Source organism: Nematolebias whitei, chromosome 19 (assembly GCF_014905685.2).
Source record: "Nematolebias whitei isolate Nwh7 chromosome 19, NemWhi1, whole genome shotgun sequence".
NCBI classification, from domain to species: domain Eukaryota; kingdom Metazoa; phylum Chordata; class Actinopteri; order Cyprinodontiformes; family Rivulidae; genus Nematolebias; species Nematolebias whitei.
Window position 1 is genome coordinate 39032795 of NC_056516.1, and position 13436 is coordinate 39046230.

At 44.4% G+C, this 13436-nt stretch overlaps 1 protein-coding gene across 1 annotated transcript; it reads right to left on the reverse strand.

The window, feature by feature from the left end:
- Positions 1-354: 354 nt before the first annotated feature.
- Positions 355-11888, reverse strand: lipea (lipase, hormone-sensitive a). Its single transcript, XM_037693523.1, has 11 exons — positions 11830-11888; positions 10138-10385; positions 8617-8901; positions 8432-8522; positions 8201-8346; positions 7924-8109; positions 7018-7164; positions 6787-6931; positions 3291-3518; positions 2303-2676; positions 355-711 (listed from the first exon to the last, which is right to left on the reverse strand). Exons 1-11 carry the CDS (start codon positions 11837-11839, stop codon positions 484-486), a joined length of 2088 nt encoding a protein of 695 aa, XP_037549451.1. The 5' UTR covers positions 11840-11888; the 3' UTR covers positions 355-483.
- Positions 11889-13436: the final 1548 nt, after the last annotated feature.

Genomic DNA, 13436 nt, shown 5'->3' on the forward strand with positions numbered 1-13436 from the left:
GAGTCTGAATAAATGAGATTCTGTCACAAAAATTCAAATGAGTCAGAAAAGCTTGATCCATTGTCAGTTTTAGATTTAATCCAGGCTTCGCATGGCAAATACAGAGAATTAACTTACAATAAGTTACACTCTGCTGAAAACAGCAGGTAAAGGCCTCTTTAACAACACACGGTAAAACAAGATAAACTGGTAATAAATTTGGGTTTTAATCCAAACATTAAGAACGAGAAGACGCTCCAGTTCAGCTGTCGGTTCAAGGCACAAAAACTGATTTATTGACCCGTCAGCAGGTGCTTCTGTTAGAAACCCCTGCTTCACCTCTCTATGACCATTCAGGACCACAGGAAGCTGCTTCGTTAAGGTTTAAAGTGCACTTAAGTGTGTTTACATGATTCCCCCCGGTTTCTGTCTTCAGCCAACATTGCTTTGAGCACACCTTCTGATTTTTATCAACGAAACGGAGGAACCAGCTGACGTTCGGCGCTAAGCCTCTCCTGGTGAGGGCAGTTTAGCGTCCTCAAGCTGGAAGATCTCCCGGATCCGAGTCACGCAGACGTCCGAGGCGTGCTGCGTCTCCTTGCAGATCTGCGACAGGCTTAGGAAGCCGTGAGGAAGATCATCCACCACTGTCAGGCTCACCGGCTGGCCCATCGCCCGCAGCTTTTTGGCAAATGTCACGGAGTCGTCCAGCAGAGCGTCGAGAGCCGAGGCCTGCGACGAAACAAGTTGTTGTTCCAAAAATCGTGTTAGTTACATGTTTAAAACATGTTAGTTACATGTTTAAAGCACGTTGGTTACACGTTTAAAGCATGTTGGTTACATGTTTAAAGCATGTTAGTTACATGATTAAAACATTATAGTAACATGTTTAAACAAAGTGTTAAAAAACGTTAAATGTTTACAGCATGTTAGTTACATGTTTAAAGCATGTTAATTACATATTTAAAGCATGTTAGTTACATGTTTAAAGTGTGTTAATTACATGTTTAAAACATGTTAGTTACATGTTTAAATGTTAGTTACATGATTAAAACATGTTACATGTTTATAGCATGTTAGTTACACGTATAAACTGTTAGATACATGATTAAAATGTTAGTTACATGTTTAAAGCATGTTAATTTCATGTTTAAAGCATGTTAGTTACATGTTTAAAGCATGTTAATTACATGTTTAAAGCATGTTAGTTACATGATTAAAACGTTATAGTAACATGTTTAAACAAAGTGCTAAAAAACGTTAAATGTTTACAGCATGTTAGTTACATGTTTAAAGCATGTTAATTACATATTTAAAGCATGTTAGTTACATGTTTAAAGTGTGTTAATTGCATGTTTAAAACATGTTAGTTACATTTTTAAAATGTTAAGTTACATGATTAAAACATGTTACATGTTTATAGCATGTTAGTTACACGTTTAAATGTTAGCTGAAATGTTAGTTACATGATTAAAACATGTTACATGTTTATAGCATGTTAGTTACACGTATAAACTGTTAGATACATGATTAAAATGTTAGTTACATGTTTAAAGCATGTTAGTTACACGTTTAAATGTTAGTTGAAATTTTAGTTACATGATTAAAACATGTTACATGTTTATAGCGTGTTAGTTACATGTATAAACACAGTGTTGGATACATGATTAAAATGGTAGTTACATGTTTAAATGTAAACAGGCTGCAGTCTTTTTATAGCTGAGACAAATGTTGATCAAATGAGCTCTGTTTTAAATATCCCTTATCAGCCGAAAGGAGCAACACTTGGCTACAACAATTTTTCAGACTTTTTCTGCAACAATTAAAATCTCCAAACGAACAGAAGACACTTGAATTTTGTTCAGACCCATAAAATTAAAAACCGAGCGATTCTTGGAGGAAGGCAATTTCCTTCTTGTGACGGAGCCATTTGGGTCAAACCTTACAAAGAACGTTGCACACGGTCCGGTGTTACATCATGAGAAGTCTCAGTTAGAGGACGGGTCAGGGACGACTCTCAGTTACTACCACTCCAAATGTTAGCTCAATATCTGCAAATCTGACTGAATTATAGGTGCTGATGCTACTAAAGACATTTAGCTGTGGCAGCTTCTTGAATTGGGTCAACTCCAAAGTTTCATCAGCTCTAGTTGAACATCTCAGGATTACTGATTGGATTATGTTTTTATTCAACTCTCTTTCTACACGTTGGTCTCATTGAGCCTCGAGGACTCATTTACAAGAGAGACCTGATGTCAACAAAGAATGATGACATCAATGGACAACAATGAGATATTTTGCTAACGCAGACATGTTTCCTTACCACCAGGTGCACAGGCGGCAGGCCTCTCAGCAGGCCAGGTGGTGCGAGCAGCGGCGACACAAACGGGTTTCTGAAGACGGGACAGGAAGTGGGCTGAACCAACGCCGGACACTCAGAGCGCAGCGGCTCAAAGCCGTCCTGGTACTGGATGAGTTCTGCAGAGTTCTGTTGGACGGTACCATTAGCAGAAATCCTCCGGAACGCCTTCTCGCTCTGTGACTGAGAACCAGCAGAAGCTCGAGTCGGGTCCAGAAAGGACTGGATCCAGTTGGAGGCGCCCTGCGTGAGGTCACTGAGCAGCATGGCCGTGTCCCGACCCAGAGCACTCAGGCTGCCCCGACGTTCTGCAGGCTGCACCGTCTGGAAGTCAAAACCTGAGGAGAACAGGAGAACCCAGTTAGAACATCAGTCACCAACATGGAGAACCTTAGAACACAGTTAGAACATCAGTCACTAACATGGAGAACCTTAGAACACAGTAAGAACATCAGTCACTAACATGGAGAACCTTAGAACACAGTAAGAACGTCAGTCACCAACATGGAGAACCTTAGAACACAGTAAGAACGTCAGTCACTAACATGGAGAACCTTAGAACACAGTAAGAACATCAGTCACTAACATGGAGAACCTTAGAACACAGTAAGAACGTCAGTCACTAACATGGAGAACCTTAGAACACAGTAAGAACGTCAGCCACCAACATGGAGAACCTTAGAACACAGTAAGAACATCAGTCACTAACATGGAGAACCTTAGAACACAGTAAGAACGTCAGCCACTGTCCGGCTGAACAAGTCCAGGTAGACGTTCTTACTAGAACACGAGCTGCCAGTTAAACATTTTCATCTCTTTCCTCCCACATGATCCAGTTTATACATAAAACCTTCTGATGTTCTGTTTGTTGTTCCACCGGAATGTTCCGTCAAGGTCAATTAAGCATGAAGCGCACACACACACACACACACACACACACACACACACACACCTGCGTAGGCATTCAGGCACTTTGCGAGGACGCCTAAAGGCAAAAGCGGGTCGATCAGTGTGAGCAGGCGGGAGGGCGAGGCGTCGGTGGTGAGCAAGGTGGCGGGGTACGCTGCCACGATGCCGTCGGGGACACGGATCCCGGAGGTCAGGGCCCTCATGGAGACGGTGATGCAAAGGTTCCCTCCGGCGCTGTCCCCTGCCAGACAAACCCGCTCCGCTGTAGAACCTGAGAGGAACATGCTGGAGATCAACTGATCGTTTTAAATTCGGGACTTGTACACTCAAAGCTCTTTACCCGTTCTCTACTAGATCTGTTCAAAGAATAATCAGAGCTTCATCACATTCATGCACTGAGGGACACACATCGGGGACAATGAGGGGTTCAGTGTCTTGCTCAGGGACACTTCAGCATGTGACTGCTGGTGGAATCGAACCCCCAACTCTTGCATTGAAGGACGACTGCTCTAACCACTCAGCCACAGCCGCCTCAAATCTTTGGAATATTATAAAATGATAATCAAATATGGAAGAATCAAAATAATATAATAATAATTTTGTCCAAATATTGCAACAGAAACAATGATCTGATCTGGAGGTGTCCAAAGATGGTGTCGTCAGAAGAACCCAGACGAGTTCTGCTGAGAACGATCGCAGATCTCACGGTTTCTTCTCCACTCACTTGGTGTAAAATTAGGTCCTCTTTTATCTGAAAGGTCTTATTGTTCTTTTCACGCTGAAAGAACAATAAGACCTTTCAGAGAACAGACTCACTCTGACCCTCAGAATTTACAGAACCAGAACTGGAGCAAAAGCCTCCAGGTTCCAGATTCAGTTTTATTTTCATACTTTGAACGGATCTCCAACTACATGCACATTTTGGTCTTAATTTGTTGTTCTCTATTCTACTAAAAACTTGTTGTTCTCCATTCTACTAAAAACTTGTTCTCCATTCTACTAAGAACTTGTTGTTAACACATGAAAGTCCTAATTACTTAAAAAAACAATACATGTATGTTTGTCACCTAAGGACGTCAACACTTTTTACCGGAACAATGCACTCTGGTGCAATGAAGTACAACGGTTGTAGTGGAAGCGATGTCATAAACTAGCTCTGGAGCTAACAATATAAACATCTCGACCTTTGACCCCTCGAAGTGTCTTTAAGAACCTGCTGGACTCTTGGCAGGGACCAATGCAGACATTCAATTCAAATTCAATTCAAAAATACTTTATTGATCCCAGAGGGAAATGAAGTGTGGTTGTAGCTCATCATCTTGGTGTTCCTGTTTTTAGTTTTCTACATTCACCTTATAATCCAGCTGTTTTTTGTTACTCTTTTTGCATCTTATTTGTAAAAAAAATAAAATCCGTATGTCTTTTATAACTGTCCACTGTTGTCATGATTCTTTGTTAAATCAGGTCTCTCTTGTAAATGAGTCCTGGAGGCTCGATGGGATTTACCTGTTCAATATAAACATTTGTTGCTATGGCGGTGCACAGAAGTGCAGTGGCTTCTCATGCTCCCGGGATTACGCCTTATTTTAATTATTTATTGTAATTGTTTTAATTTCTATGAGGCTGTTTGAGGCACTAGTTCAGAGCTGAATTCACGGCTCATGTACAGCTCAACCCGAGTGAAGGCCACCAGAGACGGTTGGGTCATCGATACATCACCGAGGCTGACGGCTGCACTCTCCTGACGACAACAGAACGGCGCAGCAAAGTGCGAGGACCAACGGTCAAGAGGAAACGATGTGCCTGGGAACACAAGAGGGGGAAGCGGGCGGGCGTGTTGGCCCAACCAAAGGATAGAAGGTCGCCGATTCTGTCCACTCACTGGACGACACAACGGACTTGTTGCATCTGAGGATGAGTGTTTCTACAGAGATGAAGAACTGTGCTGTTCTTTGCCTGACGGAAATCTCGCTGAACAACAACGTGCTGAACTCGGTCTTCCAGATCAACGGTCTTCAGTTATTCTGAGCGGACCATCGGTCGGGTTAAACACGGGGGGAGGACTCCGTGAGTGAAGATCAGTGAACGAACTGTGGACTGGTAACCAGCTGCTGCTCTGAGGCGAAATAACTTATTACTGTGTGAAATGTACCATCTGCCACGGGACGTACTGCAGTGTTCGTCACCGTTGTTTACATCCTGCCAGGTGCTAATGCTAACGAAGCATCAAAGGAGCTGTATGACACCATTAGCTCGCTGCAGATCAAGCACCCGGAGGCGTTTCACGTGGTTGCGAGGGACTTTAGCCACATGAAACCGACGGACACTCTGCCCAGTTGTTACCAGCATGTCATCCTTCCTACATGGGGAGACAACACTCTGGACTGTGTGTACACTAACATTTGGGGTGCGTACAGAGCTCTTCCTCTCCACCACATCTCAATCCTGCTGGCCCCAGCGTACTGTCCGCTGATCAGACGGATTAGGCCAACAAAGAACCAACAAAGAGACCGGCACTGTGCGGCCCAGGGATGTAGACTCTGTGCTCCAGGACTGTTTTCAGTGCACAGGTTGGCAGGTCTTTTTTCATCCAACCTTTATTTGAACAGGTAAATCCCATCGAGCCTCGAGGACTCATTTACAGGAGAGACCTGATTTAACAAAGAGTGATGACAACAATGGACAACAACAACAACAATGGACAGTTATAAAAGAGGTATACAGACTTTTTTTTTTTTACAAATTAAAATAAGATGGCAAAAAAAAAGTATCAAAAGCAGCTAGATTCTAAGGCGAATGTAGAAAACTAAAAACAGGAACATGTCTGCATTGGACCCTGCCAGGAGTCCAACAGATTCTTAATGACACTTAGAAAGGTCAAGGTTGAGAGCTTCAGATCTTTTTGTAAGATATTCCAGGAAACAGGAGTGGAGTAGGAGAAGGCCCTTTTGTCTAGTTCAGTCCTCACTGAGGGAACACTGCAGGTAATGATGTCCTGAGAGCGCACGCTGTAGCTGCACTCAGGTCTTCAGAGAGGCGGCTACGTATGAGGGAGAGGTGGACCTGGAGGAATACATCTTCTCTGTCCTTGGCTTCATCTCCAAGTGTGCTGATGATGTCATCACCTCCAGAACAGTAACCTATTATCCGAATCAGAAACCCTGGCTGAACGCTGAGGCGAGAGCTCTGCTGAAAGTAAGATTCAAACGTAGGTCTTTTCGGATGTTTTTTCAGAAGCTACACCGGATGTCTTCATTTTCAACTTTAATAACATGATGTTTCACATCATTGTTTAAATCACATAACTTGAATTACATAATATCCAGATAGCTTCATTTAGCTCCAATAGCCTCATCACATCTCCCACACTAACAGAAGTACTGTTTATTATCACTACTGTCATTGCTCAGCACATTTAATATGTTATAGTGCAGCGCGACGCGTGAAACATCCGCCTGCCTCGACAGGCTCCTTCAACAAACAGCGATATTAGAACTGTTGCCAGCAGGTGTGTCTGAAGGACACAGGTGAGCACTGACCCAGCAGGTGACAGTTGTTCAGGGCCCAGCAGTAGGCATAGAAACATTCCTCCAGAGCTCGTGGAAAAGGAGCTTCAGGGGACAGGGAGTAGTCCACGGACAGAACCGGGACACCCAGCTCCTTCGACCAGTTACGGAGATAGTTCTGAAGATGAAAGATGTGCGATCGGGTGAAAATAAAAGTTATTTAGTTGATTTATTAGAAGATGGGAGAAGGCTGGTGTTCTGTACCTCGTGGGATCGAGATGTTTGGGCCACAAAGCCCCCTCCATGGAAGTGGATGAGCAGCCAGGGGGAGCGAGGCAGCTTCTGGACCCAGGGCAGACGGGACCCTGGACCCGGGTCGTTTCGAGACAACGTCAGCAGTTCTTCACTGTCCTGAAACATGAGAGGAGAAATACGTCCTGCACACTGTTAGCTACCTGCTAACACTACAACACCGTTAGCATCCTGCATGTGGCTGCACACAGGTGCAGCAGGTGCTAAATCATTTGAAATAATTCATTTGAAATAAAAATTTCATGCCGATCGTGCGGCTCATCCATCAATCAGCCAAACGTGTGTCGCATCCACTCTTATTTTGAAAAACCACGATAGAGCGAGTCCGTGATAAACGAACCACAAAGAGAGACTACTGTACTTCAAGCTAGCCATTTAATACATTTAGCTTTTAGCTAGGCGTTTGCTACTTTTAGTTTTGATCTTCCACTCTGGTATTTTTAGCTTCTTGACAAACTTTGATACATTTAGCTTGTCTTTGGCTACTTTTAGTTTATAGTTAGCAGTTTACTGCTTTTAACTTTTTGCTACTTTAGCTTATGGCTAGCCTTTTTTAACATTTAACTTACCTTTTGTCACTTTTAGCTAACATTTTGCATCTGAACTCGTATTTTGCCACGTTTGCGTTTAACCAGATTTTTTAGTTCTTTTAGCCAGTTTAGCTACTTTTAGCTTGAAGCCTACTTTGTTTAGCTTTTAGCTAATGTTCTGCCTTTCTCAGCTTTACCCGCTCAGTTTCAGCTTCTTCAGCAGGTAATGTTGAAATAATTCTTTGAAAGATCTGTAGTTTTAACTTCACCGTGTTTTAGTCTGGTTCTGATTCTGTTCACTTCCTGTGTCGGACTTCTGGACCCTCACCTGACCCTCTCGAAGCTCGTAGGAGAGCAGTCTCATGTGGACCGGCCCGGGGCCCCAGTGGGCGATGGGCGGTGACACGGTGGTCAGCAGGCTGGGGTCGGAGGCCAGCGGGAGGCGCAGAGCGACCGGCGGCACGGTCAGCGTGAAGTTCACCTGCACCGGGTTGGAGGCGATCCGGCTGAAGCCCTGGACATAAAAGCACCAAAGGAGTGAACACTTCCCAGCGAGCAGAACCGCAGGTGACGCAGCGACACGAGGAGCGAGTGGCCCCGCCTACTGAGAGAATGTTGGACTCTGTGACGTTCCAGAAGGACTTCCAGAACTGCATGTCCAGGTTCTGAGTGATGCGCTCGAACTCGGCTCCTCGCAGCTCCGGATCGATGACGTACTTCCCGGAGGTGAGGAGAGAAAGGGCGGCCGTTCCTGCAGGAAGAGGAAGAGGACGATGAAGATGAAGTCGTGTGAAACCTTCAGGGACGGCAGGAGGAAGAGACGGAGAGAAGCTCACCGATCCCAGACTGCTGTTTCCCGTACGTCTCCCCGTACGACACCATGCTGATCACCACGGTCTGGAGGAACGGTCGCAGGGCAGGGGAGAACTGAGGAGGAGCCACATTTTTATTTTACCGCCATGACGAAATATGATTGTGAGGATCCGAGGAGCCGAGGGGGAGGTGAGGAAGCGGTTCTGACCTGAAAGCCCAGACAGCGGCCGTAGAAACAGGCCTTGTGCATGGAGCTGTACTCCTGCACGAACCTGCGGCTCAGCTCGGCGTCCTGCAGGACGTACAGCTGGCCGTGCTCGTTGTCGTGGAGGAGCCGCCGGGCGAGGTAGAGGAGCGCCCGCAGCTGGCAGAGCGCGCTGCAGTACGCCTCCATCTCCGAGGCGTTGTGCTCGGCCCGGAAGAAGGCGCCGCTGTGATTCGAGGCGATGTAGCGACCCTTATGGATGATGTGCAGGAGGCAGGACTGCAGCACCTGGGAACAACACGAGCTCGATGCTAAACGCTGCAAGCAGCCGAACAGGAACCGACAACAGCTAAACAGAAGCTGAAAGCAGCAGGCTGCTTTGTAAAATAAACAAAACAAATGCTTAAGCTACAATTAGCAACAACTGAATTTAGCAAAACGCTAGCTGTACCAATCAGATGGTAAATCCAAAATAAAAAACAGCAGCTAAAATTAGCAAAACATATTATTAGCAAAAATTGTAGCTATAAATATCAAAGCAAATGTTTAAGCTAAAATTAGCAAACCTGTAGCTAAAATGAGCCAGTAGGTAAAAGCTAAAAGTAGCATAAGACGACAAAAACAGAGCAAGTATGTTGTATGCTAGCTAAAAGCTAAAAATTTCAAATGGCTAGCTAAAAGTAAAAAGACAAGCTAAAAGTAGAGAAAGGGCTATCTAAAAGCTACAACTTGTAAAGGATGGACTAAAAGCTAAAAGTAGATAAAGGCAAGTCACAAGAAGCAAAATGTTAGCTAAAAGGTAAAAGTAGCAAAAGGCTAGCTAAAAGCAAAGAATTTCAAATGGCTAGCTAAAAGTAAAAAGATGACTACAAGCTAAAAGCAGAGAAAAGGCTAGCTAAAATCTAAAATGAATAAAGAACTTACTAAAAGCTAAAAGAAGATAAAAGTCAAAAGCAGCAAAAGGCTAGCTAAAAGCTAAAAATTTCCAACAGCTAGCTGAGTAAAAAGATGACTACAAGCTAAAAGTAGAGAAAAGGCTAGCTAAAAGCTAAAACTGGACTGAGTAAATGCTAAAAGTAGATAAAGGCAAGTCAAAAGTAGCAAAAGATAGCTAAAAGGTAAAAGTAGCGAAAGGACAGCTAAATGTTTTTAAGCTAGAAAAAGTATCAAAAAGCTAAAGGTAGCAAAAATTTAACTAAAAGCTAGAAGCATCAAAGACTAACTAGAAGCAAAAAGTTACAAAAGGCTGACTGAAAGCTTAAAGTGGCAAAAGGCTAGCTACAAATAGCAGAATGATAGCACCAGCAGCCGAAGCGTGTTTTTAAAGAACTGATCTTTCTGTGGAGATTTAAAAATAAATAAACTAAGCCGTGGTTGATCCTGTAAATAATAATAATAATAAACTTTATTTCTATATAAATGTTCACTAACCTCTGAACGTAACCATCACCCAAACCTTAAACTCCAACAAACAGTAAATATTTTACTAACAGTAAGATTCAGAGAAGAAGGAACCCGTCGGACCTTGACCAGCGTTCGGTATCCGTTTCCAGGCGTCTGTGCGTCCAAGTCGTAGTGATGGTAGACGGCGGTGAAGCTGGACACCACGGGCTCCAGGGCCCGGCCGTGCTCCTGGATCTTCTTCATGCACGTCACCAGGCGCTGCGTGACCGAGCCGTACGGCGAGTCGGAAGGTCCACACAGAGCAGAGACGTTGTCCTCGCAGACCCTGTCCAAGGCTGCGAACACCACCTTATGATCCATGTCTGGGGCTGGAAGAGACAAAGAACCGCTCAGGAGCCGTGCGACCGAGAGGGACACACGTCCCCGTCTTCTGTAAGACACTCACTGCTGTCCCCGTCTTATCCGTTTGGTCCTGAGGCTGCGAACCAAAGGACAGAACCGCAGTCAGAACCGCTCAGGAGCCGTGTGACTGAGAGGGACAGTCATCAAGGTTAAACATACAGACCCCCCCCCCAGTCTTCTGTGAGACACGCTGCTGTCCTCAGCCTTTCTGGAACTGTTATCTGTCTCAGCCTGAAGGCAGAACTTTGGACCCGGCGCTGACCCCCCTTGGAGAAGAGCTTTATTTAGTCTGAGTATTGGAAACTCCTGGGGGGCAGTTCTCCTCCCAGTCCATCAAATCAGCCTGGAAACACTTTAAAGACACACTTCAAGGCCTGCACCCCCTGCACCCCCTGGACCCCCTGGACCACCGCCTGTCACAAGAGCTTTCACAATAAAAGCATCTTATTTTGAAAAATGACGTGAAGCCGTTTTGGTCGAAGCTGAAAACATCTGCCATCTGTTGGTGCGTTACAAGTCACTCTCATCTACTACCATCAGCTCAGTGCCTGTACACGTGAGGGAGCCACAACCACTGGGCTGATGTCACTCCACTGTGGCGGCCATCTTGAATCTGGTCAAATAGGTTGAACAGCTGGAGCGAACAGCTGGAGTCGTACTCCAACGATTACTTTCTGAGTTTGCCGGGCGGCAGAGCCGACTCCAGTGTTTCCTACGATCTGTGCCGTCTGAAGGATGAGACGGGGATGACTCTCAGCTACTACCACGCCACAGTTTAACTCAGCATCTGTCACACGGATCAATTAGAGCCGCTGTTGTTTCCACTGGTCGCTTGGCTGTGGCGGCCATCTTGAAACTGGTCCAATACAACAGTGGATCAGCTGTAGATGAACAGATGATTATTTTGTGACAGTTTCATTAAAACCCCTGCAGGTTGTGTGTGTTGTAAAAAACAACACAATATTTTTAAATATAAAATAAAGTGAAGAAAGGGACGACAGGTATTTATTTATTCAGAAAGTCGGAAGTTTACTGACACCGGTAAGTTTAGAGTTTAAACTCCTCTCGCCTTTCAGAATAAAACACCGTTTACGTGCACTGATTACCAAAATAAAAGCCCTCGTGCCGCCCACTCCGCTCACGCGCTCACGTGACGTGGGGCTGTCCGAACTCACGGAGTGCTCGGGGACATTTTCAGCCAGAGTCCACGTTCACGGAGTTAAATAACAAAAAGTCCCGAACAGAACGGCGCCGACGAACCGGGGACACGAATTCTCTCACAACACCGACGGTCACCACTTCCGCTGCGCGTGGAGCCGCAGACACGTCGCGAGACGGTTCCACGTCGCGTTAAACACGTTCAGAAACACGACGGAACCGCCACTCCGTGGGGTTTGACCCGCAACTCACCGACACGCATCTTCTTCCGTGATGTCCCGTCGCGCTCTGTCCGCGCGCTCCCGCTGAGCGCTGCGCGTGCCCCTGACGCGCCCGTCGTTAAAAAGCACAAATAACAAATAACGTGAATAAAAACCCACGTCACGACGGTGCTTTTATTTTCTGATCAAGTGAGTGGAAAAGTTTTTCACTTATTAAGTTTAATAAATTAATAAAATGTTTACATTTGATTATTTAATAATAATAAATTATATATAAATTATATATAATAAATAATAAAATGTTTACATTTGATTATTTTATTAAATAAAAACCTTTAAATTCTGACTTTGTCCTTTTTCAGCTGAGCGTAGCTGAAACTGATTTAGTTTAAACAAGCAAAGCTTTAGCTAAAAGACAAAATCTGGGGAAAAACATTAGCTAAAAGCTAAGACCAAAACAGTAGCTGAAGTGTTAAAACAATAGCTAAAGCTTAAACAGTAGCTGAAACCCAACATAAGGAAAATAACTGTAGCTAAAAGCTAAGACTGTCGAAACAGTAGCTATAAAACAAAATTACTAATAAAGTAGCTAAAGCCTAAAGTTGCAAAACAAACAAAAACAACAGCTAAAAGCTAAAACCGAGAAAATGCAATCTATAAAAGCCAAGACTGAGCTAAAATTGTCAAAACACTAGCAAAACTCTAAAAGCAGCTAATGAGTAGCTAAAAGCTTAGGTCTACTGGAGTAGATTTAAAAAGCAAAGTTTTTCAGCGATTTGACGTTTTTAATGTAAAAATGTTAATAAAGTTAAGTATTTCAAAAAGGATCAAAATGAGAGAAGCCGAACGTCAGATGTCACGAATGAGCCGAAGGTTTCACTCTGTGATTGGATGAAGTAGCTGAAATGATTCATGAGCAAATAATTTATGACAGTTTAGTGTCATCGTTCGTTAACTAACCCAAATATAAATATTTTGTTTTTCAAACACTATTTCTATAAAGGGAGTGGTGGCGCAGAGGTTAGAAGACCGCTGGTTCAACTCCCGGTACCGACAACATCAAAAATGTGGGTGGGAAAGGTGAAGCACCCACACCTGCCTCCACCCTCATTTGCTCCACTCTGGGCCCTTGAGCAAGACCCTGAACCCCCACCATCTGCTCCCCCGGTACCCTAGATGCCAGCCCCCCGCTCCACAGAGGCTGTGGTTGAGTCTGGAAGAACATCTGGCATAAAAATAATCTCCAAGTCTTAGTTCGCTGTGGTGACCCCTGAAGAAGGAGCAGCCGAAAGAAGAAAACATTTCTATAAAAGTGTGTAAGTTTTCTAAAATATTAAAAAATGTAAGTTGATCAGTGCAGAGCAGCTGATACAAAAAGAGAATCCACAAAAGTCTTTTATAACTTAATCCAGACTAATAATCTGACACCTGTGCAACAACAGGATTTGAGTCAATCACAGAGGAACCCACTGCTGGGTGACCTTTGACCCCTGCTGGGATCAGCTGTGAAGAAGCGAGGACGGTCCTCGTCATCGGGCGTCTCACGAGTCTGTCAGGCGGTCTGGGTGACCCAGCAGCTCGGTGTTTTCTTGAAGGTCAGGTGTGCTGCTCTGCAGGTGCTGCTCTGCAGGTGCAACA